Genomic DNA, 27,427 nt, shown 5'->3' with positions numbered 1-27,427 from the left:
TCATTTCTGGCTGCAGGCACAGCACACACTGTCTTTGCTATAACATAGTCCCAGCTATAGCATAACACCTTTAAGCACAGGAGAAAGGAGGGCAGTCTTTTTACTCCTGGAGAAGGTTCCAGATGAAGACAATAAGGGAGTTTTTTAAATCATACATATGATATATACAATAATTGGAACATATCTAAAATGTGTGTGTCTATCTATACATATTGATAGATAAGTATACACACACACACATCATGTACATATGCATATCTAAAGCATTACATTTTTCCACATTACTTAAAAAGAAATGGAAACCTTATGCAACCCCTCCCCAAAATCACAGGGAGCAGTCCAAGCTGATTTCTCTCCTTTCTCTCTTACAAAAGAAGCGATGACACTTGGGTGAACCTCCGTGAGTTACTGGGGTGGAAGTTGCTCACAGTCAATCATGTGGAATAAGGGCTGTCCAGGCACTTGCTTATCAAAAGGTGACTTGTTCCAGCTGTAACAGCAGCACTGCTTCAAACTCTGCTCCTTTAACAGCACAGCACAGTCTCCCTTTCCAAGGAATACATCCTCTGCAGGCTCAGTTCCTCCCTGGGAGGGTGGAGAGGCCCTGGCACAGGTTGCCCAGAGAAGCTGTGGCTGCCCCTGGATCCCTGGAAGTGTCCAAAGCCAGGTTGGACGGGGCTTGGAGCAACCTGGGCTAGTGGAAGGTGTCCCTGCCCATGGCAGGGGGTGGCACTGGATGTTCTATAAGGTCCCTTCCCACCCAAGCCAGTCTGTATTTCTGTGACACAGCACTGGCCTGTCTTAGCACCACTGAAAGCAACTGTGTTCCATTTCCATTCCCAGTTCCTTTGGTTGTTTCCCCTCTCCCTACCACCTTCTGTCCCCATGGCTGAGCCACCAATATGTCCAATCTGCTGCTGATTTCAACTCAGATTCTGTAGGTTCTCAGAGCCAGGCTGGAAACAATTCTCCATCCACAGACTCTCTGCAGTTACAATCCACCTTTGTTTATTCTTGACAATGCCAAATGTGCCTCATTTCCCTGTCTCTGGTCCTCAAGTCCCTGCCACAACCATCCCCTCCGTTTGTTCTGCCATCAGCTCCTGCTTCCTTACAACATCCAGTGCTCCCACCCAGTACGATATTCCTGCAGCTGGGATGGAGCAATTCCATGCAACAGCAAAGAGGACCAAGCTGTACCCACCAAGCAGACATCAGCTTTGCAGGAAAGATGGGGGGGGTCTTCAGGACAGCAAGTTGAACACGAGTCAGCAGTGTGTCCATGCAGAAGTAACTCATCCAAATACTGGCCTGTATCAGCAAGACTAGCCAACCTCAAAGTAACTAATTATTCCCTGTTATTTGGCAGTTATGAGACCACAACTGACACTATGTTCAATACTGGGCTACCCTGTTACAAGACAGGCACTGACAGGGAGGTCCAGGGAGATAGGGGGGCTGAAGCAATGGGACAAGCTGGACAAATCCAGTTGTGGGAATCTAACTGCTGTTTTCAGGGGCCTCATGGGATAATACAGAGAACAGAGCCAGACTTTTCCTAGAGGTGCACAACAACAGGACAAGAGGCAACAGACTAGCTGCAACAAGGAAAATTGTTTATACATTGAGGAAAAAGGTTTAGGAGGAATACATTCCTGATTTACAGGAATTTACAAACACAGGGACAACACAAATTGAAAACAAATTCCTTGGGGGGGGAACTGAACAGTGGTACTTGCCCCCCAGAAAGTTTGTTTTCTACCATGGTACAAAAAGTCTGGAGTAAACGTATTTGGATTGTTGTGAGACTACACTATACAGTGTCACCTGTGGCAGACAAGCCATGGGAGCAGTTGGTACTTTGCAGCAGACATGTATTTAATATTCCCAGCTCTCAGTATGTCTGACACACCCCAGTGCTCCTCGTTAGAGTGCCCTGTGTGCACACGATCACTGAAAATTCACTATCATCACACACTTCTGGTCAGGTTTTTGGGAAACAGCAACTGTGACTGTTGTCAAGCAACTTTCTACTCCAGCTTCCCAGAACTGCCTTTATAGGGAGTTAGCCAAGCAGAACACAGCCCTTCCACTTAAAGCTGTAAGTGACTGACAGGAAACTTGACAGTTCTTTCTCTGTTGTCTTACGACCCACCTAACCACCATTAAACACCAGGATTTAGTAAATAAGGATTAATGGTGCTCTGTGATAAAGGTGAAGTCACCTTGCACTTTTGATTACCTGTCACATCTGCAAACAACAGAGTTTCTGTAATGAAAGGAAACTCTGGAGAGCATAAAATGACCATTAGGAAGTTTCCCTTCCATAACTGAGTGTTGGCTGCTGGCCATCGTTTCGTGTGAGACACCCTAAACAAGTGAATAGCACTGGGGAAAAAGGAAACTTTAATCTGTTTCAGATGCGAGAGCCAAATTCTTTTTGTCCCCCCTCCCTTATTTTGGGGAGGAGACTGGAAAGAGACACACCAGCCCTGACCCAGGGGAGGCTTGTGTGCTCCTCAAGGCAGGCATTTCAATGTGGTACGGAGGAAATGACTTCTCATAACAGACCAGGAAAACACCAACATTTCAATCTCCCTATTCAAAGGAAATGTAAGGGAGATTGATATTGAATAGGAAAACCATTGAAAGAGGCTGCAAACTCGAAGCCTGAGCACTTGTGTTCTCCATAAAGACACAGCAACGCCTGCCAGGTCAGCTCTGCTCCAGAGTGAAAGGAGAGGATCTGTCTCTAACACAGAAGCTCTTCCCAGCGGTCCCCAAAACAAAACTCATCCTTCAAGCATGAACCAAACGTGCTGGAATATTTCAATTAAGCCCCATTTCCCAGCCTGAACTCAGCAGAGCTCTCTGCCAGCTTGTACCAAGCAATGGCTCGGCTCTCCCCTGTTCCCATAAAACACCACTGAGGAGCAATGGTTCATATAAAAGATGCAAAGAAGGGTAGTGAAGGATGCATAGAAACAAAAACAAACCCAGAAAGGATCGAGGAGAGAAGGTAGAATGCATGACTCCATGACATAAAAGTGTAAAAATGCAGGTAGTTCATGAGCCTTAACTGCAAGGCAATAAAAATGACAAGCACTGCAATAAGGCAGCCATGGGGTTAATCACTAACAGAGGGAGAAAACCCCTCTCAGGGGCTTCATCCCCCTCCACCAGGGCCACAGCAGCACACAGAGCACATTGTACCCAAAGCACACATGGGAAAGTGTTATTAGTGCAACACTGACCAGGCTAAAAGGTTGGGGAAGAGGTGGCCAGGAGGAAATACCAGCAGGGCAGCCGTGGATGTGTTTCAGCAGCTCAGGGTGTGCTGTGCAGCTGCCCCAAGGAGCCAGGGCTTTTACAGAGCAGCAAACTGCACAAATATCCAACACCATCAGTGCTGGGGGACTCTAATCAGGCTGTTTGGTTGTGCTGTTTAGCAAGTCAGAGGTGACTATTCAAGTGTTATACCAAAAAAGGAACATGATGGAATTTATTTAAGATTAAATGATACAATCCCAGTGTTTAGAAGCAACATAATTTAAGTCTGCCATGACTTTTTTTTCCCCCCACTGCATCAGGTTCATTTGTTCACAACCGATGCTGTGTTGCCCCTTCAGACAGGTCATTTTTCTGGCAGTCTGAAGAACCAGGCACAGCTTACCCTGGTAGTGACACAAGTCTGTGTGTTTAGCATTCCCATGCCACACAGGTCTTCCATTACAGTTGAAATTTGGGAACAGTACAGTCAGTCTTTCTTTTCAGGCATCCAGAACAATTCTTTTCTCCTGGAGCAGCTCAGCCTGCTGGAATCCTTAGACCCTTGTAGTGTTAAATATCACCAGTGCTCAAACTTCCGGTGTTATTTCTGTGAGAAAGCAGCTTTACACTGATAAAAATTAAAGTCATCCTGTTGGAAGACAGTATCCATAGTCATTATCTGCCTAACAAACCCAAATACAGTGGCATCATCACTGCAGCACTGGAATATTTACCTGGTGAGGCTCCCACTGACAAGGTCTGATCACAGGTTTCAGCATTTTACTGCTCAGAAGCACTTCTGGGTGTATAAACTACAGGACACTGAGCAGTTTTCAACTGTAACTTGAGCTTCCAGAAATTCTTGGGCTTTTTTTTAAAAATCCCATCAAATCCTTCATGTTTGGAGGAGCCTTGTGCAGATGTGCTGGGCAAGAATCAGATTTCTGCATTTTCAAGTGTAACAATTAAACTGTTAAACTCTGGCTCTCGAGTTTGGAAAGTTTAACCCAAGGCTTTCAAAAGTACTGTTTGATCTTTGATGACTGTTGACAGGCAGTGGGACGAGAGGGTGGGGTTTTTATCCGTAATGGTTTTCCTGAGGAGCAAATCTCAGTGTGGTATTAGAAGGGTTAAGGAGCCATCTGCTGGCAGCTCCAACAAATTGTGGAACTGCAGCAAAGCCAATAAAATTTCAATTACAAATTAATTATGTACAGTGCATTTAATTATCCATGGATTCAAACTGTCCATGGATAATTCAAATGAAGCACTTTCACAGGGGGATACACAGCCTGCTATGTATCTGCCAACAATTTAAATGAGATGCCAGTGGATTCTGGGTGTCTGATCCGTCTTTAAAATAGGAAACAGGTCAGGCCCAAACACAGTGTGTTGAATTTGGTCATATTAATGTCTATCAACACAGAAAAATCATAGAATCACAGACTGGTTTGGGTTGGGAGGGTCCTTGGAAGCTCATCTCGTGCCACCCCCTGCCATGGGCAGGGACACCTTCCACTAGCCCAGGTTGCTCCAAGTCCCGTCCAACCTGGCCTTGGGCACTTCCAGGGATGGGGCAGCCACAGCTTTCCTGGGCAACAAATATATACAGACCACTTTATACATTTAGATCTTTGCCTCAAAACAGAAAACACAGGAAATTCTCTCTCTAAGACCTGAGATGGAGGATATTCATTATATTTCCACTTAGGGGGACAAAAAAGATGACAGGTATGAAATAGCAAGTATTCTTCCTTAAAAGTTAAAATGAGAGTCTAGTCTGATGTAAAACTTCAGGCTGCATTTGAGAGGGCTGCTAACCACAGAAACCATCTCAGAGCCCAACAAGGGATATCTGCACCTCTCTGCCCGTGGTGGCCCCACCGAAAGGACATGGTTCCCTTTGAAGTGCACAAGCAGAGTTCAACCCCTGCCAGCAGCTTTTATGGACTTTATAACCTTCCAGCCCATCACATCCCACTGCAGCATCACACACAGGCACTGACAAGGCTCCCCAGGGCAGTGTCACAGCCCCAAGGCTGCCAGAGCTCCAGGAACGTTTGGACAATGTCCTTAGGGACCGGGTGGGATTGTTGGGCTGTCCTGGGCAGGGCTAGGAGCTGGACTCCATGATCCTTGGGGGTTCCCTCCGGCTCAGAGTATGCTATGATTCCATGAGAACAGCTATGTGGCTCCCCAGGTGTGATCCAGCTGCACCACCCACACAAAGCAGAGACACCAGAAGCACCAGAAGGGGACTGTTCTCTCTCGGAAGCAAAGGCACAGGAAAGGGGACCCTTGTCAGCAGCAGGGTCAAAACCACAAAGTGTGGAGAAAGCACCCCAATAACGGGGGTGGTAGTGAGTGCACACAGTGTGTAATCTTGAGCAGGCGCCAATCACCCAGCTCAAACCTCGCCAGGAGGAAAGGCTGGATTCAAGGAGAACAGTCTCCCACTGCCTCATCTCCCTCCCTCTTGTCATCCTCTCCAAGCAGGCACAGAGCAAGAGCGAAAAATGGTTGTTATCTTATGCTTCAGGAGGTAAAAGTCACCATCAGGAACATCAGAAAGCCCCAGCTGATAATCCATCCATTAGCAGCTGCCAGAACAGGGCTCTGAGTCAGAGCTCCCACACATCACAGTCTGTGCACAAAATGCAAGTGCAGTTCTTTAAGAAACTGTGGGTTTCTTTCCACAACTTAAACTGCACCCATACTTTTCTTTCTGAGTCTTAATTCCACCAAAAATATCACTTATCCCATCTCTGCCATATGATCTGCCACCACATTATATTTCTTTCCTCATCTGTCTCCAAGCCTGTTTACAGACATCCAGAGCAGACAATTCACCTGCAAGTGCAAGTCAGTAGGACTGGCTCATATTTTCCCCAGGTGTCCCAGCCAGAAAATCCAAGTCCAAAGCTGCTGCACAGCTCAGTTCAAGTTCTCAGACTCTGCAGGTGTAGAGGAATGTGTGGAGACTTGGGAATGTGCTAAACATACCCCTGAAAATAGCTAAATAGGAGATAGATGGAACAGCAGCTGGCCTTAAAATGGCAGGTATTACTGCTGTACAGTTTTAATCTGCCATTTATTTCCAGTTTGTGTGCTCAGTACACTCCCAGAAGTTACCTTTCAAGCTGTACATGCAGAAAAACATTCACAGAATTGTCTAGTCCAAACAGAAACCAGTTTCTTCAGTATTTTCATATTATCTTTTGTGATACCTTGGTTTTATTTTTTAAGTGCTCATTACTAGCAGTAAATATTTGTATTCCTGCCTTCCAACATTGAAAGAAGCTCAGTTTTTCTCAATGCACAGGAAAGACAGAGGCTGGTTGGAAAGAGTCCAGAGGAGGCCACCAAGTTGATGAAAAGAGTGGAGCACCTCTGCTATGAGGAAAGGCTGGAAGAATTGGGATTGTTCAGCCTGGAGAGGAAAAGGCTCTGGGCTCACCTAATTGTGGCCTTCCGGGACCTAAAGAAGCTACAAGAAAGATGGGGAGAGACTATTTCGAAAGACCTGGAGTGACAGGACACAGGGAATGGCTTCCCACTGCCAGAGGGTAGGGTTAGATGGGATACTGAGAAGGAATTCTCCCCTGGGAGGGTGGTGAGGCCCTGGCACAGGTTGCCCAGAGAAGCTGTGGCTGCCCCATCCCTGGAAGTGTCCAAGGCCAGGTTGGACGGGGCTTGGAGCAACCTGGGCTAGTGGGAGGTGTCCCTGCCCATGGCAGGGGGTGGGATGAGCTTTAAGGTCCATCCCAACCCAAACTGTTCTCTGATTCTATAATTCAATTGTTGTGAACTTGGAGGTATCACTTGACATACTCTGGGACTGACAAGTGACCATAAATAAAGCGTCACTTGCTGAAGATGGCATTGTTTCCACTTCACCGCATCACCAGCACAGCAAACAAGTTTAACAGCCTCGTCTGCCATTCTTTTCCCCATCTTAAATCCATTTTTACTGTGCAGACACACACACTTGGTGCTTTTGAAACACATCCATAAAAATGAACCGCGGTGCTGTGAAAAACGACGTTCACAACTTAATCCTTCCTGCGCTGTCAATCAGATAGGAGCTCTGATGTACACAGCCTATCGATTTTGTCAGCTCCCTTCCTGGAAGCAGCAGTTTCAACTAGAGGGAATAAAACAAAAAAAGGCAGGACAGAAGAATGCTCTTGCTCTCTCTCTCTCTCGTTACCCGTTGACTCCTCGAGCCATCACTTTTGTTGCTGAGCAAACTAACACAGCTCCGAGAGCCGCTGGGAAGTGATTAAAATTTGGCAGCAGAATGTCTAAACCACGGGCGTTTCTATAGCAATGGGGAGGAGTGCAGGATGTGGAAAAGCCTGTAGCATTGCTGCCATCCTGCTGTGAACCAGGGATATAGTGCCTCCAACTTTGGAGCCAGAGAACCCACGGGCAGACACCCCCCTCCCAAATGTAACAGCTCCTGGGTTAATTCCTGGGCTAACTGCGAGTTAAATGCTGGGTTTTAAACCAGACCATTGCATACCAGCCTGTTTTGTTTGAAGATTAGTACCCTCACCTCTCATGCTACAGCAGTGTCTTGCCTGGCTCTCCCATCCTTATCACCCTTGGAAAACCAGGGTGGGATCCCACAGTCAGCCTAAAGCTGCTGGCGGACCATCATTTGCCATTGAACTCCAAATCCAGGCTTCCCTTTGCAGAACTGCAACTGAATTGGGGTTGAGAAATGAAAGATAAGCATGGCAGACAAAATCATCTATTTTGGGGTGGGTTCTTAATGTTAATTCCCAGCTAGGAAGGGTTTGGTTTGCCAAGGCTGCTGAGCAGAGTCGGTTCTATCCATGAGTGCTGAACACTCCTGGAAAAAAATAAACCAGGCTAATTGAACTTCTGAAATATGGATTCAAAAGCATCATGATGGGCTCCCAGGTATGAAATTGTAGCCATTTTAATCAGCTTCCTGCCTTCTCTCCCCCATTTTCTCTCAGGTGGGAAAGGAATTGCAGCCTTCAGTCGTGTGGATTGGAGACACAGAGAAAATGTTTTCTAAAGCAGCACCGAAGGGAGAGGAAGAGGTGAGTGGCTCCTTTATTTCAGTGCAGATAATTTCTCCCGTTGCATTACATCCCACACAAAGGGACAAGTGAATTTCTTAGCTTAGCACATACCACTATGACCAGACCTGCCAAAGCTTGCTTGATAATACCTTGTCTCACTAACACTTTTTTTCCCCTCTTTTTAGAGAGTCTTGTGACTTCTTAAGAACCCCCAAGAGGTCACATTTCTCTCCTCCACATATCCTTGCTTTATTTAAAAATAGTCCAGTCACTGCTCATCAGTGCACTGAAAAGTAAAAGAGAATAATGGAGAATTTCAAAAAACGAAGCAAGAAGCTAAAAGTTAAGATGAGCTTAAATTGTTCAGCTCTATTAATTTGAGAAATTGGATGGAGCCAAAGTGAACAATAAAGTAACAAGGATAAATTTCCACTGCAAAAACAAAGAACCTATATTAAATAGTTACATTTACAGAATATTTTCTTTGGGCTCCCCAGAGTCCTAATGCCATTGCCTCCATTCCTTCCTCTCTTGTGCATCTTCCCCACTAGAAGGAAAATTAAAGCACTATGTAATAGTCACAGCAACAAACCCACCACAGCAGGGAGTGAGTCACCCAAAATCCTGATTGCATTCCTGTTGCCTGCAAAATATTTTGCTTTTAGAGCTCTATGAAAAATTGAACCTTTTTTCTGTACCTTTAGGCTGTGGGGTGGTCACAAGGCTGTATTTTGGAAGGACAACAGAGTGTCACCTTGGATGAGGCTGTTCCTCCTGCAAGGGTTGTGTGAGAGGATGGGTGTGCAGTGACTGACGTCCTTAGTGGTCCCCACAATGAGAAGGAGCCTTTCTCTTGGGCTCAAACCTTGACACCAAGTGCAGATGGGGATTAAGTTTAAGATTAGGGGCCAGAGATGGCCTGGGGTACTCATGATCCTTCTCAGCGTGGAAAAAACTTCTTATCCTGCCCACCTCAGAGCCCAGGGTGTCACCTCTGGCCCTGCTATCACATCCCAAGACCTGCAGGTGTTCAACAAAAGGTCTCTTGCCTTGGTGGGAGTAGGTGGCCCCAGGTTTGGAACAACTCATATCCAAACACCCACAGCACAACCAATATTTGGAGGAGAGAGCATGAAACTGGAGGGACAGGCAGAGGTAACTGGCAGTCTGGGGAGACATCCTTAGTAGCACTAGGAATTAGGAGAGTCATAGAATGGTTTGGGGTGAAGGGACCTCAAAGCTCATCTCATTCCACCCCCTGCCATGGGCAGGGACACCTTCCACTAGCCCAGGCTGCTGCAAGCCCTGTCCAAGACGAGTTAAGCTCAGCCCTCAGAGGCCAGAGCTGCTCCTCCCAGTGTGACACATCTGCCACCGTGACTGAGAACCTGGTACAAAGCCTTCAATTCATCCAAAGCTCACTGGAAAAGAAGCCCATCTCCAGTTCTCCCCAAAGGATGCAAATCAGATGGAACATCAAACACATTATGGTAAACCCAGCTGCAGTTCAGCCACTCCTACATAAACAGGGGGGTCACCTTCACAATTCACCCCACTTTCCTACAAGTAAAACTTTAAAATCAAGATTTCTATGAGCTGATCAACATGTGTTGTAACAAACTCCAGATCAGAAGGGATCCATAAATAAAATTTGTCACCCAGAAAAGAAAAAGTTATAATTGCTGAGGATAAATTAGGACTTATTTTCACACCTTAGAGTGGAATAGGAGTCAGACAATAATTTTAAAAATTCTCTGTATCTCCCACTAGAGCCAGGATTTATTCCAGAAGAAAACATACTGCAAGCTCAGAAAACACCAGGTCTCACTTGAAGCAACTATTATCTTCTATGAGTCATTGCAGTGAAATGGGATTCCTCTACCCCCCCCCAACCTAAAAAAATTTGATGATTCTAACTTTTCTATCCATACTCATGCCTTGAAGAACCTTTGTACTTCCTTCCAATACACAGGAACATAAGGAAAGTTTGAACTTGTAAGTAGCAACAGGTATATAAATCATAGAGAGTAATTTGACTGGTAATAAAACATGTTAAAAACAAAGTAAATCCACATTTCAGTTGCTGATATGACCAGATCTCCCTGACAGAGCAAAGGTGGCAATGTTGGCTAAAACTTCTAAGGTAGAACGTAGCAGAAACTCTACCCAAAAACTTGTGGGTTTTTTTGTTGATGTCCCTATTTTCCATCCTCTGTAGCTTTCCCTCCAAAGAGCAGAGCTTTTTCTCCTTTACTGCAGCTGTCTGTCAGTGCAGACAAACAGAAAAACTGCAAAGAAAAAATTGTACCAGCAATGTATATTATTGCCTCTCATCTGAGAGGGTTTGCAGGACACAGTTGCTTCCTTATGAATGGTAAGAAAGACTGATCTAATACAGAACTTCTAGTTTTTCAGGGAGCTGCCTCCTGTATTGGCAAATATATTTTAAAATCAATCAATCATAAGGTGATCTAGAGAGTAAAGTTCTCAAGTGAGTGTTGGTGACTTGGATGTTAAGCCTCATTTTTTAAAAGAGGCTTCCAAGTCCTTGGGCTTCTCAGCTGCATGATCCTCATGCAGCTATTCACTTACAGCTTTGGTTAGGCTTCTCCAACCAATATTCACTTGAACATTATCAAATATAACTATCCAAGTTTTGCTCAATACTCCTCTGTTCTGTAACTAGTAGTTAAATACATGTTATAAAGTCAAGCGGTAATTTTTTGCAAAGAACTTATGTTCTCAGAGCCCCAGCAAGTTAAAAAACACTGCAAAAATGGGAGAGTTTATTTTCCCCATTTAAACCATGGGTAGGAGTCAGGAAACCGTAACCTCCAGGAGCTGGGAGGATTACAGACTAAGTTACAATTCTTCTACCTGTTAAGGTTCATCAGGTGTGCAGGTCCCTGCAGTATTTCTCCTCAGATTTCTTTCTTTAAATGAGTTGTTTTCTTCCTGCCTTTCAATTACACGACCACCCACGAGTGCCTCAGAAATCACGAGTTCACCTGGCTTGGAGAAGGCAGGATTATCCTGCTTGGGTTGGTATCTGCTCTGCTTGTACGAAATGCAGCTGGACTGCTACAGAAACCCCAAATCCTGTTATGGGCAGCACGTGCAACTTCACCTCTAACTCCGTGCTGCCACAGTCAGTAACACCTCTTTCCTCCTTTTTGCTCATTTACAAACTGCAGGCGAATTCCAAGCGGCTGGGGAAGATGCTGCCCCAGTTCCTGAAGGCTCTGAAACCAAAGGACAGAGTGCTGCTGGTGGGAACCACCACCCGGCCCTTCGAGGCCAATATTGGACCTTTCTGCAAAGTCTACCAGAAAATCATCCTGATTCCTGCACCTGACTACATGTCAAGATTTGGCAAGTATTTCCAGTCATCCTGGTGGTTACTGCTGCTGTTTAAAATCCATGCCTTTTTTGTCTGGTTATCCTCAGAACTGACCTTAAACTTAAGTCATTCCCCTGGGTGCATCTCAATTCCTGAAAATTTACATTTAAATCAATACAGGCTACCCCAAAGAGGAAATGATAAAAGTGAAAGTTGGGAGAAGAGTTTAAAACACTGTTCAGCAATGATTAACATTTTTCCATGAGTTTAGAGTGCACTAAGTTCAGCCTGAGCTGTTTTTCCCCTGTATGAAGAAGATCCTACTTCAGCACACATTTTCTATTTTAAGCCTTTTTCTTTTTTTTTTTTTTTAACACCAGAGTTCTGAATTTCTGTTTCCATACTCTAAACAACCGACTTCTGGGCCTCTCCAAAACAGACCCATGTCTGGAAGACTAAATTTTGTCGCTATCGAATCCCATTTTTTTGTGCTTACAGATCACAAGAGAATTTGTAGAGGCATCCAAGATTTTACATGTCTGGTCTATCAAATGTTTGCAGTTATAGACAGGCCCTCCCAAATTCTGACAGATTCACTAAGTGTCCCATCTACTGAGACTTAAAGCTTGTAGGAGAAACAGTGGCTTTTATTAGACCAATTTACAGAGCAAGAAAAAGAAGAACTTCTAGAAATGCAAATTGGTTTTCAGATTTTAATCACCTTCAAGTCTGCAATAGCTCAGTATTGACTAGGAAGAAATGCTCCAAATTAAGCTTAATAATGTGAATCAATTACTACTTGAAAAATGGTAGTTTGTCCACATCCTTCACAAGTGACTGGTGGAAAGGCTTTTCTTCACAGAAATATAGGGGTTTTTTCCTGCGGTTTAATCACTGACATCATGTGGTTTAATACATTTTTCTGTGTAATAAGGAGCCTGGATGAGGTAACTTATGAGCAGAAGGGCTATTTAAGTTTAGTCTAAAGATAATATGGATGAAAGCTTTTGGACTATTCAGAATGACAACTAAACTTCAAGTTAGGACTCTCAAGGATGCACTTCTAGTATAAGTATCCCACATCTAGGAAAAGACTCTCCCTTCCTGCCACTGCCCTGACAGATCCTGTCCCAGGGGAAAAACAGAGTAAAGGAAAACACATTTGATTCAGGGACTTTGTTACACAATTGTGCCTTGACTACAACACTGTTCTGTCCTCACAGTCACCTTGTTGCACAAACTCTACAAATACCTTGTGCAGTCCAGTTCCATCCCGTATTTCACAGGGACAGCCAAGGTACTGAGGTGATGCACGTTTGGGCAAGCTCAAGGCAGGGTTTGGCTGCCCAGCACACTGTAAATCTCTCCCCAGCTCACTAATTTTCCTAGTGTGGATGGGAAATGGTCTCTGAGCAAGAGAACATGTGTTTCATGTTGGGTTACAGCTCTGATAAATTGCTGACAGATAAGGGACGTGAATAAAACCTAGATAAGGAGGTGATAGCAGCTGAATTTAGCTGTGTTCACTTCTGGGCACTGAACTGTCACATTCTGGGAGTGTCACCACTAATTTGGAGTCAAAAGAAGAGCCAGCTAAAGGGATTTAAACTGCACACCTAAGAATGCCCCAAAAAGTTAACATGTGGCATTTTAAAGGAGATTAAATTTGTAGCTTTAATTCTGTGACGTTGTCCCAGTTAAGACAGTGCCTGGCTTGTTCTTTAGCTCCAGCCTTCCCTGAAGTTCAATGGAAATATGATCCTCACCTTACAGTCCTTTCAATTTAAGTGCCTGACACCCAGTTTGAGAAGAGACTTGTTTTGACAGAAAAATAATGACATAACAAATACTCGTAGCCACAGTGCACAGCTACTTGTCTGCTACAACCCTCCCTTTTGTTACAGCCACAATACTCCAATCTGTGCTCAGTGGAAACAGTAAACATGTAATGAAAATCATTAAACTGGAAGATTCACAGTCCTATACTGATTTCTTGCTATTAATCACCCAGCAAGTCAGTGCCTTGTACTACACAGGATCCTACCTGCACCAGGGGCTGCAGCACACAATATATGGCTGCGTACGAGTAGTGCTTGGTGTTGTGTGCATCAATTCCTCTTTTATGAATTACTGATTCAGCCAATACTTATTGAGCACAAATGTAATTCAAGTGGAAAACCACAATTTGCTTGAGTGAAAAATGCAGTGCAGAGCTGTCAATAGCTATGGGCTCGAGTCTGTGGTATCGACGTTGCAGTCAAAGGAAGGATAAAGCAGGTTTGGTCCAACACAACTGCTCCAGCATCCAGCACTATTAACCTCCCACCCAGCATTTCCATACTACACAGGAGTATTCAAGCACTCAATATTCTTAATTATTAATAATTCTTGTAATTCCTATTGATTCTTTTGTTTCCAGATGTTATCATATAATGCTTTAAAGGAAAGCCTGGGGAGATGGTATCAGAGTTTTACTAAGTTTCTCTCAAACACACCCTTACTTTACATAAGATAAACCAAAAGATGGTTGTATTCCTATTTTTCTAGAAGCAAAATCTCAACCACTTCACAGCCATCAAGGAAATCTTCATGTCACAGAGGTTCACAGCTAAAAGTCACTTAAAAGGTGTAACAAGCAAAATGCCAACCACAGAAATTTACACCTGGCCCTTGCAACAGGAGCCTGCAGAAGTGGGAGCCTTTGGCTTCCAAAGGACACATGGAGTCCCCATAGCATCCTTCAGCAGGAGCAACCTGTGATCAGGGTCAGGGAAACAAAACCAGGCTGTTAATAAAGGTAATTAGTTCTGCACATCCAAATGGGAACACTCTGAGCAAGTTCTGTGTGCACACACAAGCATTTCTATCTTTAGATGCATATCCACCTCACTCTATATGCCTTTAATGACTTTCTGAAAACTACTGACTGGTAGCCAACAAATGATCAGTAGTGGTTTAAGAACACATGTGCCTAAAAGCCTCTGTGCTATAAAACCAGAGATGGAATAAACAGCTAACAAGAAAAATTTGAATCTTGGCTTTCCTGACTGATGGCCCTTATTTTCCTATTCCAGTTTCAAAACCCAAAAATTTATTACTCCTGCTTTCCTTAACTTTGTGTCTTTGACATTCTCTCCTTTCCCATGTCCTGATGAGCAGCTTTATGGAAGCACTTCATCCTGCAGAACGGTGGAGCCTTCTCAAGCTTGGAGAACCTGAGCTGCCTGGCCCAGGTGTCCGATGGCTTCACCCAGGGACAAATCCTGGACGTGGTACAGACTGTCCTGAGTGAGCTGAGGCTCCTGCAGATGCCCAGGAAGCCACTGAGGACTGTGGAGTTTGCAACTTCTCTAGCCAGACACATCCCAGTGTACAAAGAGGAGCAGGAAACATTTGAGGTGACTTTCAGAGCTCTGTTAATTGTCCTTTACTGTCTGTGTCATGTCCTCATCCAGCCACAGCTGATGTGGAGACCTGCTCATTCTGCACATCGCTGTTGGAATGATGATGGACGGCTCAAGGGCAGCAAACACCCAACTCCTCCAATTTGGGATGTGCCCAACCACTCATTGCTATGGCAGCACACCTGAACACTGCTTTGGTGAACCTGCTGCTGGCACCCAACTCAGTTGGGCAGAGGGGCCTTCCCGAGCACAGACAAATCACACAGGTGCCATTAGTACCATGCACTGCTCCTTCTCCTTCCAGAGCTGAGGTGTTCACAGCAAGCCTGGGTACATCACCTCAAGAAGGCAAAACTGCTGGACGTGCAGTGTCTCCAGGGCGTTCCACACGGGGATCGAGATCCAAGTCCTACTTTGAAACCGTTTCAAACAAGAATTTTCTTACAGGAGTTTTCATTTCAGGGTTTAAAAGAATTAGTTTCTGCCTCAAGCTCCATCCCTCTCTTCCTACCCTCAGGGTTATAAAACCCTGAAGGCAAAACCTAGTGCATTTGAGGGGTATTATATTCACTGGCACAGGCTGCTCAGAGAAGTTGTGGCTGCCCCTGGATCCCTGGAAGTGTCCAAGGCCAGGTTGGACAGGGCTCAGAGCAACCTGGGCTAGTGGAAGGTGTCCCTGCCCATAGAAGGGGTTTGGAAATAGATGATCTTTAAAGTCCCTTCCAACCCAAACCATTCTGTGGCTCTATGATTCTACACATACCTCAAATATAAATGGATCACCCTGCAAACAGCTCCTTTTTCCACATGCAGCAGCAATGATTTCTCTTACTTTCCCCTGACCAGGATTACCTTTATGGAGTGGTGAGCTCTGCTTTCACTGTGTTGCTTTTGGTTTTCCCATGGATGGGAACAGTTTATCAGGCTTAAGTACAGGTCTGTAATTCATTTACAATAGTGACTTCAGTGTAGCTTAGGGGCAGCTGAGCTGGACTTGAACAGGCTGGTGGTGTGCAACACTCACAGCACTGACTCCCCAGAAAAATGGCACTATGCTTGACTGAGGCCCTTCAAGCCTCCTAAACGCTAGTAAAAGCCTTGACCTCTGAACAAAAAACCCTACTGTGCACCAAGGAACTGCAGGTAGCCCACACCAAGGGCTTTAAATGGGATGGGACTCATCATGGAGACCCCAAAAGAGCTTTCCCAATCCCGTATCCCCCATAACTTCTACCCACACCCACTTATAAACCCTCCATTTTTCCTGGCTGAAAAGTTTCCTTGTCCTGCTGCTCCTTGAATCCCCTCTGGGTTGGAATCCCCAGGGCACAACAAACAAGATGCATTTTCTAAAATCTTTGTCCCAGGCTTCTTCCACTGCTGACCTAATGACAGTGCGCGTTTCTCCCAGCCCTGCTGAATACTTTCCCATTTCCATTTAGAGCCATTTGGCTCACTCAACATAGGCAGCATTTGTGATATTTGGCAAACTACTCTTTTTTTAGCCCCCCGCCTCATGCTTCCTATCTAAACCAATATCCTTCCTCAGGGAAAGGCTGATGGTTCAGTGTTGAGGAAAGGAAAAAAAAACCACTCTGTCATTCCCAGCTCCAAATAGTAATCCATTTGTACCCTGAAACATGAGAGCAAGTATTTAGTGTGAGTTTAACTTGAAAATATTATCCCACTGCCTGTTTATCCCACAGCACAAAGTGTACAGGCAGCACTTCATTATGAACAGGGCTAAAATGACACTGTCCCCAGTGTCCCAGGGCAATCCTCTCCTTGCACTAATTACAGCCCTTCAGAAAGTATTTCCTTTTATCTGTTGGAATTTTGTTTCCCTTAAATGTCGTTGTTACCTTGCCCCAGCACCTGCATGATGGCACAGGAGAAGAGGGTTGTCAAAATGGCCTCGTGCATTAATTAACTCCAATATCTCCATCTCTTCTCACAGAAGCCCCTCTTCCCAAGCTTCTAATCAATGGCTTCTAATCTGCCATTTCTGGACCTTTTCCCTTGCTTTGCTTTGTCCCTTATTGAAGTGGGGCAGCTAAAACACTGTATTCAAAGTGAAGATTAGCCCTGTGATGAATCTTTGATTCCTTTTCCCTGGAAGCATGAATCTCCCTGTTTGACATTTATATTCTGCCAGTGTTCCAAAATGAATATAAATAATGCAAAATTTGTGTTAATGTGATTTCTTCATTCCATTTACTCAAATTTCTGGCCCAATTATACATCCACATTTTTTGAAATTATAAATTAGTGCACCAGGGTGGTTGATACAAATCTTTACACAGAAATAATTGTAGTCCTGAAGAGGCAGAGCCAACTACCACACTAGTTCAGCCTGGCAGTGGCTGGAACAAAATCACAGAATGGTTTGGGCTGGAAGGGACCTGAAAGCTCATCCAGTGCCAACCCCTGCCCTGGGCAGGGACACCTTCCACTAGCCCAGGTTGCTCCAAGCCCCATCCAACCTGGCCTTGGACGCTTCCAGGGACGTGGTGTTCACAACTTCTCTGGGCAATACTTATATTACTTAAAATACATAAGAAAACCTGTTCCAGAGACTTTGGACATTATCCCTCAACAAGCAAACATTTTAACTCCGATCACTCACCCACTACCAGTAACTCACATCCCCAATTCAGATGTGAGTGGTAAATCTACTTCTATTTTAGCCACATCTGAGGCACTGATTTCACTTATCTCATGTGACAGTTCCACCAGTGAAGGAGTCAAAAGCAGCCTGCTGGATGCCAGCAGGCAGGTTAGTTTTGTGCATTGAAATATATGCACAAAGAATTGGGAAGAGAACAAGAAAAGACATCACAAGCGTCTTGGCTTCTCCTGCTACCTGCAGCAGAGCCCTTGGTCAGTGACCCAGAGCTGGCAGCAAGATGCACCCACCAAACAGCACTTTCCACCCCACCAAGCCCCCAGAAAGCTGTTGGCAAGGTTTTCTTACTTTCTTACTCTCTCCATCTCCACTTAAAGTCTGGAGAATGTTACACCCAGGACAAGAGAACTGGAGGGAAAATAAAATTTGTATGGCCTCGTGGTCTGTCACACAGGAGGCCAGAGACACCACTGGGTTCTGATTCCTTCCCCAAGCTACTGCTGGGGAAGTTAATTCATCCCAAAAGCCACAGTCACCACCTTGTCCTTCTTATCCTGCTCATGGGAAGGACCAGAAGCAGCCTCCTCCAAAGTCTCCCTGCTCCATCCCATCCCAGCTCTGTGTGTTCTCCTGACACAGGAGTAGCTTGGCCCAAGACCATCTTTAAGACAGCAACATTTCATTGCCCAGACTACTGCACTGAGGGCACAGGGGTTCCTCCCCAGCACCATCCATGCCACCATCTAGATGTGGACGCAAAAGAAGTGGGATGATGGTTTTATCAGTGGGGACAGGGTTTTTGGAGCAGGGGTGCTCAGCTAATCCTGATAATTAGGGCAGAGGTGGAAGTGTTAGGGCTGCCCAGAAGCCAGCTGGACACTGGACTCCTGTCAGGCACCTGCTGACAGTATTTAATCTGCAGGATGCCCATCATCAGCCCTTTCTGGAACCCAGAGAAAGCCTTTGAGAAGCCTGGCACCAAGAAGGACTGTCTGAGGCCAGGAGAGGAACATCAGGGGGTTTTCATCCCTATACCCTCCCAGTACCTCCTCTCCCAACTGCTTCTCTTGCTGCAGCCTGTAACACACACTGGGCAATTGGACAAGGCAAATCCCTAGAGGCTGCCTTACCAGGCTTGAGCTGGAGGCAGGATTTGGATGGATCATACAGAAAAGGCAACATTTACAGGATGCCACGTTGGTAGGGAGGTTGAAGATGGCAAGGGCCCAAGTGAAGGGCAGAGGAGACACAGTTGTGGCATTAAATAGTGGCCTGGGGTCAAGAAGGAAGGCATTTTATCAATCATGTCAACATTTGGTGGCATTTTCATCTCTGGTGTAGGCAGGACTTTGCTGAGAAAGGTTCCTGTACAAGGGAAGAGTAATTCCTACCCACTGCTAACTTTAAAGCTTCTCCTTCACTTCACATTATTTTCACGTGGCCTAGGGCTGCCTCACTGACATTACAGTCCAGGAGCTTGGCAAGTTTGCAGAGCAACTCTACCAAAACCATTTACAAGTCACAGCCTGTGAACAGGCATCTGAAAGCAATAAACAGGTTTTTAATGTTCGGGGTTTGTTTTGCTTCTTGAGCTCCCTCACTGAAATCAAAACTGTCTGGATCGATTTGCAGAGCCACGAGAAGTGTGTGATCTGGCTGTTGCCAAGTTCAGAGCAGGGGGAGTTCTGACAAGAGCTGTATTCCCTGGAAATAGGATTGATTGTGGAAGTTCCAACATTTCCATAACTACAGCAACACAAATGGCCCAGCTAAGTATTGCTGTTAATGAGCCTTGGTTCCATCAGCTGCTGAACTTCTTGGAACAATAACGTTCTCAGGAGATCTGAGGATTTAATTTCAGCTTCTCTACAAGGCAGCTTGGATTTTAAGAGATTTGGGTTTTTAAGGAATGCTCCATTATATCAGTAAAACCTTTAAGTGGTCTTTTTTTTTTTTTTAATTTTATTAAAACACTCACATGCTTTTTGATTCTCCAGGCTTGGTATGCAAAGACACCGCTGGGGAGAGCCTGGAGCACAGCACTGGCAGAAAGGGAAGCTGAAGATGGAAAAGCAAAGAAAGGAAAAGGGAAAAAGTAACTTCAAGATTTTTGCATCTGGAAACTCTAGTCACAGCTCTACTTCACTGGGAAGGGGAAGACATTAGGAAAGCAGACATGGAAGAATAATGCACCTCAGGTTATAGGTATTCCAGCAAAGAAAATTCCTTTCTGAATGAATTTTAAAATGTTTAAAAAAAATCCAAGGAGACATCAATGTGACATGTAGCTCTCAGAGGATAAAGAGTTAACCACCACTGGCTTCTCAAGCATTATTTATTCCTGAGACATTTTAGGGGGCAGGAGGGTTCATTACTCAGGACTGTAACATGCCATCAACTTTTAGGCTACACTCATTTATTTCAGCAAGTAACTCTCCTTAAAAATTGATGTCACATTAATGCCTTTCATTACTTTAATATCCTATATGCTTTATAAAACTAACTGCTTTCTGTATCTGTAGGTCTAACGCATTACAGTTCCCAATAAAACTATTACAGCTATAAAGACTGCTTTTTAATTGGGATGGATTAGGAGACACTTAATGCAGTCTACCACAAGCTGAATATTTACACAGCTGCACGAGGACCAGCACTTTCACCTTTTGATGCCTTAGCCTGGACAAATTCATGTTTGTGGGTGTTACCAGAGAACATGAATAAGCAGAACAAAAGCCAAGTTCATTTGGGTGGATGGCCTGCAAATCTATTTTGCTATAGAAGACAATGCCTGGTTATCTTGTTTGCAATGTATTTGTTGCTTAATGTACCTTGTTTGCTCACAAATCAGCAATTTTGGAGGCAAACTCTTTGTACGCAGTGCTCAGGACATCCTAAAGTTTTGGGAAACCCTACATGACACTGATGGAGACAGCACCACCTTTATGTCAAGCACAGGATCACATTCACCAGGATCTTTTATAAAAAAGAGCCACAAATCCCTGTTTTCACCCCTGATCACAACATTCCTGTGTGGACCTGACGACAAATAAATGGCAATACCTGTTTACCTGGAAACACAAGGCCCACCATCCCCAGGGAGTCAAAGGACCTCTCTATGCCCATATGGACAGGCTGGGAGGTACAAGAAGGGCAGCACTGCTGTAGGAAGCTGCTGGGAAGGGGATGGCATTGACCCTCTCCTACTCCTAAGAGGAAATCCAACAGAAAAAGATGCTCTTGGAAACAGAAATGTCTGAGAAAAGAGGCCAGGGGGGATTCCTAGAAGTAACTAACTGCACAGAAAACAATTCAAGCACATTGCACACAGTGGAGGGAACTAGATGGGTCTGGTTAGTAAAGGGAATTTTCTCCCTGTGGGAAGAATAGGCTGCCATGCTATCACAGCACGTGGGACAGAGCCACCCCAGTCTGGGCTTTCTGTGGTCCTCTGACTGAATTTTGCTTTCTAGTACTGGGCTCCCCACAATTTCACCCTTCCAACCTTGAGGCTGCCTCTCCAGCCCTGCCAAGGAGACCCAAGTGATAAGAGAGAAAATGCTCATCACGTCTTCTCTGTGCAACTCCTCAAGGCATTTTCGGTGCACACAAGTCCTTCTGCAGCCATCCCAGCAGTACTCCAGCTGCTGGAGGCCCCACACACCCCACACAAGGGGCCCCACAAGCTGCCAGCCCCTGGATTTAATCGCTTGTTCACAGAGCAGCTACAAACTTTGGCTCTCCTTCCCTTATTCTTTCCTAGCAGACACTTGCTTGGGGCTGGCTACTGCTCCCCAGACTTGGCAGCACGTCCCAGTTTTATAACACAAGGTACTTTCAACTTCATCCTTGAGGAGAAAAGCCAGGCTCTCCACAGAGGAGGCAGGGTTTGTGTTACAAAGCCTCATCTCTGCTCTCATCCACAAGCAAACTAATTTGGATAATTCTGTCCTCAATCTTGCCGACAGTGGAACACTCCTCTGCACAACAGCTCTGACAGCACAATGGGATGTGATGAAAAGGCCACATTTAGGTGGGACGTAAGCAAGCCCATTAATTCATATTTCAGCAGGTTCAGGGCAATCTCAATAGCAAAGTAATGCACTGACTGGCACCATCCATCTCCAGGGCACGACTCCAACCCCATCCAGGAGGGATGTGAACCTCCTGCCATGCCAGGCGTGCTCCCAGGGCACAGACCTGCAGCTTTCCTCCCCTGTTCACCAGGGTATGGGAAAAAGCACTGGGCACTTTATCCTGTGGGTGTAGCTTGCAATAGTTGGTGCTTGCAGAGTAAACTGCATTTCTTTTTTTCCATGGGGATCTGGAAGCCACGGCTGGGGGATCTACAAAAAGCTCTGTGGGTGCAAGAGGTGACAAAGCGTCAATAAAGGATGGTGAGGCAACCTGGGATAGTGGAAGGTGTCCATGCCCATGGCATTGGGTTGGAATGATATGATCTTTAAGGTCCTTTCCAACCCAAAGCATTCTGGGATTCTATAAAGCAGAAAACCTCAGCCCTCTGTGGGTGCCAAGCCCTCGGTCTCCTTAGGAGAGTCCTCTCACAGGGATGTAGAGGGAAGAATGAGGAGCAATTTTAATGCTATTTATAAATCTTAATTCAGAAAGTGCAGCTACTTGAAAAATGAAGCAGCTGCATCAAGTAGAGCCAAGACACAGTAGTTTCAGTGTCAGTGCCTGAATTACTCCATTAAGTGGCCCTGGGTGGATCTCCAACACCCATCCCACTGTGAGGCTGAGTAGTGCTCTCACAGGAACACCTCTAGAAATGCTCCTCCAGCACCTCTACACAGACTTCTTTCACCATGGAAAAAGAGAGAAAAGAAGATTGTGGCTTTGCTAAGCCCAGCACAGGGTGATTCCACTCTGCTCTCCAGCCACGGCAACCCCAGAATCTGACAGAGGAGGAAAATCCCCCTGGCTACACCCTGATCCCTACTTAGTTTCCAACAAGAGGTGAGTTTTGAGGGACAGCAGAAAGGGAGGCCAGGCTGCTTTGCCTCCTGGTGGGAGGTAATCCAGCAGCACCAGCAAAGTTGAGAGAAGAAGCTGTCATGCTCATTTATATATGTAAGTGATCTAGAGAATTATCAGCTAAATTATTGAAATGTCCCATTACTATTAAATTACTGGGCATTCATTGTAAGAACAGTCATAATACAGTAACTAATTTGGTATTAATGTGAATGTCAGCGTTTCATTGCAGTTATTTTGTACTTCATCATAAGATAATTTACCAATAAATTAATTGGCTTAATTGCTTCCTCCAAACCCAGGAGAACCACATATGACATGACTTTTCAAAAGTCTTCATGCTCAGTCCCCCATCTTTCTGCTTGAACCACAGCAAGCAGGAACCCCCTTTGAAACACCTGGAAGAGGGGCCTCAGCTCCACACTACCCTACAGCACCCACCAACCACCCGGGGAAGAGCCACACCAGTCTCTCTGCAGACCCCAGGCACCACTCCTGTTGGCATCCATGCAGGAGACAGGTCTCCCTCCTGGCAGCAAGCTCCCAGGGATGCAGCTGCCGTGCAGTCAGTGCTTCCACAGCGTGCCTTGGGTATTATTAGGTCCCTGGCTCATGCCAAAGCCCTTTAATCAGCCACTGCAGCTCCCATGAACAGCAGTGCCAGCCCTCGGCTCTGATCCCTGCCAGCTCTTCATGAACTCTTCTGCCTTCTGGCCTGTACCAATCCAGAGATGGGCAGTGCCCCTGCCTTCCTGAACGCAGACTCCTCCAGCACCAAAACTCTCTGCCAACAACACTGGGTCTCCCAGAGCTCCCACCCTCCTTTCCCTCAGGAGCTCAGAAAAAGTGTATTGCTCTTTTCTTCTCCAAGAGATGGGGGAAAGCTCCATCGAGAGCACAGTGGGCAAGGACAGCTATTTCCTCCTGTTTCTCGCTTTAAATGGTTTTTAATGAGTTAAGGGTCTCTTGCGAAGTGCTGCCAACAGATCGCACTGCGCTCGGCGCTGTGGCACGTGCTGCTCCACCGCCAGGGAGAGGATCAGCCTGACTGTAAAATGCCCCTAAATCTTTATTTTTGCCGACTTTCCCTGCTTCTCGACAGTCTGCATCATGCCAGGCTGGCAGACAGACCAACTCCAGGTGGGAACAACCCAAGGGAATACATCTCCTTCCAGCACGCCCTCATTGAGATGAGTCCCAGCCACACAGCACCTGTGGGAGCTTTATTATTTAAGTTGCCATCAGAATTAAAAAACATGCCGACATTTCTCAGCAAAATCCTGCAAATCCGGTAACACAAAGTGAAGCTGACTGTTCTATTAACTCCCATCCTGCATCAGCAATTTTCTAAAGTGTGGAAACATTATAATTGACTTTTCTGCTAATACCAAAATGTCATTTTTCCTTAATACTCCCCGAGTCAGTAACACATTTCAAAAGCCTCCGACGCCACTACCACAACAGGACTTACACATTAGCACATTTTTAGCTTTTCATTAAACACAATAACTCCCCAAAAAAGAGAAAAGTCTCATCGTATTAGGGTTTCTCTCCTCATTATTGAAAGTAGTGTGACTTTGGAACTTCGCGCAGCAAATTATAATGCACTCAGCCTGGGTCCATTGTAAATCAGGGCTTCAAAAAAGGTGTCATGTAGTCAGGCCCTCTTCAAGCACTGAAAATATTGGAGTCTATTTGAAAATGCCTTCTGTAGTCTCTCACTAGCCTTGCAAATCATCGCAGCACCGGGTAGAGCTCCCTTTTATTTTTTGCCTCCTGGCATCAAGCCATTTCTATTCTGATGAGAAAAAGAGGATTATTTTTTGCTGGGATTAAAAAAAAAAAAAAAACCACCACAACATACCCTATACCTAAGATAACAAGCTGCACAAAATCCCCAAATCATTTCGGGCTCCTGTTCACAGTGCCCGTGGGGCTGCCCTCCACAAGGAGAGGGGGGTTTCTCCAGCCGGACCCTGGGATGCTTCCAGCCAACGATGCTTTTCAGGGATGGCCACTAACACCTGGTACAACCTGCACAGTGCCCACACGCCTCTGGCTAATTCTCAAAAGCTCTGTGACAAAAGGATGCTACTCTGGGGGGACACTTTGGAAAAGGGGCTCTTTCTTTTGCAGAGCAAACCAGCACCAGACCCTTTTCGGCTGCCACTGCCTCCTGCAAAAGCACCAAACGCAGCCCTCGTCTGGAGTCCCATTTCTTGGCACAGCAGGGAAAATAAGAGAGCACGTGCCAGCACGGGAGCAGGGAAATGCTCCTACTCCACTCCCAGACCCCCCAAACCAGGTACCATCGCAGCGCAGGGCACTGCCAGGCTCTGCTCCCATCTGCCCAGCAGCCTTAAAGCCAAAGCATGGGAAAGGCAAACCCCACACCTTTCCCCACTTTCCTAGTCCTCTGAAAAGTGACTTATCCTATCCCTAATCTCTTCTGCACCTCTTCAAGCAAAACCAACACCACAACCACACAGTTTCTTACAGCTCTTGACTCTCCTTAAAAATTTTTATGTTTTAAGTTGCTCGAACTAACAAAATTCATCATTAATGAGACAACTAAAGGCCTTGCCAGAAGTAAAGGGGGAGAGAAGCCCAAACTAGGGCTGTTCCCTTCCCAGGAGGGCAGCTCCAAGCCAGCAGCAAGACAAAAGGCATTTCCTAAAGTTCTCTTCCCGCTCCCTTGCTTTAGGCTTTTGCCCCGCCGCAATTCCCAGGCGGGAAAAGAGAACCAGGAACAGGGCAGGGATTAATGGAAACATGGGAAGGGTGAAGGGGCTCACAGCACAGACAACTGCAGCACCAGAGCCTTAAACAAGCAACAGCAAGTGAGGAACCGGACCTGGGAAACCCTGCAAACCAGAACCAGGTACCCGCAACTTGAAAAAACACCCATAAGGAACTCACCTTCTCGTCCTTGAACAGTCACAGCCTCTGCAGGGATAGATCCGTGTGTAGTCACCAAGAAGAAAACGGAGCCAATGCTGCTTCGCCTTTTATCACCCAAAAATCCAGGGGAATCACCCGCAAATGGGGAACTCGGATCACCTGGTGCCCCTCAGCAGATCGCCCCAAATGGGGAACTCGGATCACCTGGTGCCCCTCAGCAGGACGAAACCCTCCGGTGCCCCAGGCCGAGGGCAGGTGGGGCACGGGGGGGGCTCAGGTGTTGCTCATCCAGCATTTTCTCTCACAGTGTCCCGGGAGGGGTCCCAGCGCCCACAGCAGGCTGTCACAGCACCTCAGCTGGGTCTAGCGCTGGGTAAAGCCTTTCCTAGAGGTTTCCTTCCAGATGTGCACTTTCGAGAGGAAAAATCATTACGATCACAAGCGATCGAACTCCTGAGGGATGTGGGGATCTCTGCAAGGTCCCTGCTGCCCCACTGACCTGCTCATGGAAAGGAGGAAAGGCCTTGTGATGAACAGCCACAAGTGGAGCAGCCACGTGGGGCAAGGACAGACATTTCCATCCCAGGCGCATCGTTGTTTGTCCCAGCTCCTGGTGTTCTGAATCGTAGAAGTCACTACACCTGCCCACCCAAGGGCTCCTTCGTGGAGCGGGACTTTGGCTTTCTAAGTAAAAATAACTCGAGATCAAACTCCAGGGAGTAAAAACAAACAAAAACACACACAAACAAACAAACAAACAAAAAGGTAGAAGGGAAAGAGAATGGGCTGAAACAAAAGGAAAAAAACGCCAAGAAAAACGATTTGGAGAGCAATGAAAATCTAGGCATCAGCCATTAAGACTGGATGGGCCAAGCCCGGGTGAAAGCCTGAGGAGAGGTTAAGGACTGGGTCCTATCCTGTCCTCTCCACAGGAGTGATTGGAGCTGTGAACAGGCCAGGAGATTAGCAGGAGATAGGAATCATGCAAACGAGCCTGCGGCCACCAAAGCCATTATCGCCACTCAGCACAAAGTTTGGGAAGTTACACCCATCGTTGTTCTAACTAACAGTGCACTCAGGCGGCTCCATCCCAAATGCAGCCCCTCAACTCCCAAAAACCCTCTTAGGCAGCCAGGGGATGATGGGCAGGGAGAAATGCTAAAATACTTCGGGCCAGCCTGACATTTGGGGCCTCGGTGTGGTCTTTTCCAAGCCCGATAGAAGCCTATGCTGGAGTGGTGTCCCCTCATGTTAACCTGAAAACACGCAGCGGGGAACAGCCCCTCCTCTGCCATTGGGGTGGGTTGGAGGGTCACAGGTGTGGACACACATGGCCCCAAAACCTCCCCCGTCCTTACAGTGTCCTTTCTGGCCCACCCAGAGCCCTAAAGCAGGGGCCTGCCCTGAGCCACCATTTCATTTTAGACTTTCAAAGCCATCCCAGCTCAGTCACCACCACAAAGCTCTCAATTCCGGGATGTCTCTGACCTGCCAATGACATCCCACCCCCCTGCAGGGATGTCCCGCTCCACCGGCTAACAGGGATAACAGGGACAGCCCCAGGTCCCGGCCCCCCTCTTTGGCTGCCAGAAGCACCCCCACTCCCAGAGTGGGGTTGAGCTCAGGGAGGGCAGGGCTGGCAGCGGGTGATGTGCTGACAGCTCAGCGGGGTGATGAATGGCCCAGGTGCCGCAGCCGGGCCCCGAGAACCGGCTGCCTCATCCCAACCTGTAATTTCCAAGGCGGTGTTTCCAACCCGTGCCCCACAAGTGATGGGAAGAGGGGGCAGGAATGGGGGCAGAGCCGAGCAAACCAGATGGCTCTGTCGTTGAGTGCA

The 27,427-nt window shown here is 46.3% G+C and overlaps 1 protein-coding gene and 1 long non-coding RNA gene across 2 annotated transcripts in view; one reads left to right on the top strand and one right to left on the bottom strand.

Moving 5' to 3' along the window:
* IQCA1 (IQ motif containing with AAA domain 1) overlaps nt 1-20,196 on the top strand; it is a 105,974-nt gene extending 85,778 nt beyond the window's left edge. The window contains 4 exon segments of the mRNA XM_017829617.1: nt 8,259-8,345; nt 11,522-11,699; nt 14,827-15,065; nt 19,695-20,196. Coding sequence (XP_017685106.1) covers nt 8,259-8,345; nt 11,522-11,699; nt 14,827-15,065; nt 19,695-19,796 — 606 coding nt within the window. The 3' untranslated portion in view covers nt 19,797-20,196.
* Nucleotides 20,197-24,454: 4,258 nt separating this feature from the next.
* Nucleotides 24,455-26,265, bottom strand: LOC108504501. Its single transcript, XR_001877137.1, has 4 exons — nt 26,090-26,265; nt 25,795-26,000; nt 25,609-25,749; nt 24,455-24,487 (listed from the first exon to the last, which is right to left on the bottom strand). It is a non-coding gene; the product is annotated as an uncharacterized LOC108504501 (long non-coding RNA).
* Between the last annotated feature and the right edge of the window lie 1,162 nt (nt 26,266-27,427).

The sequence above is a fragment of the Lepidothrix coronata genome, unplaced genomic scaffold, assembly GCF_001604755.1.
Source record: "Lepidothrix coronata isolate B3197 unplaced genomic scaffold, Lepidothrix_coronata-1.0 Scaffold165, whole genome shotgun sequence".
Taxonomy (NCBI): Eukaryota; Metazoa; Chordata; class Aves; order Passeriformes; family Pipridae; genus Lepidothrix; species Lepidothrix coronata.
The sequence above is the reverse complement of the archived record's forward strand: the minus strand, read 5'-3'. Positions and strand labels throughout refer to the sequence as shown.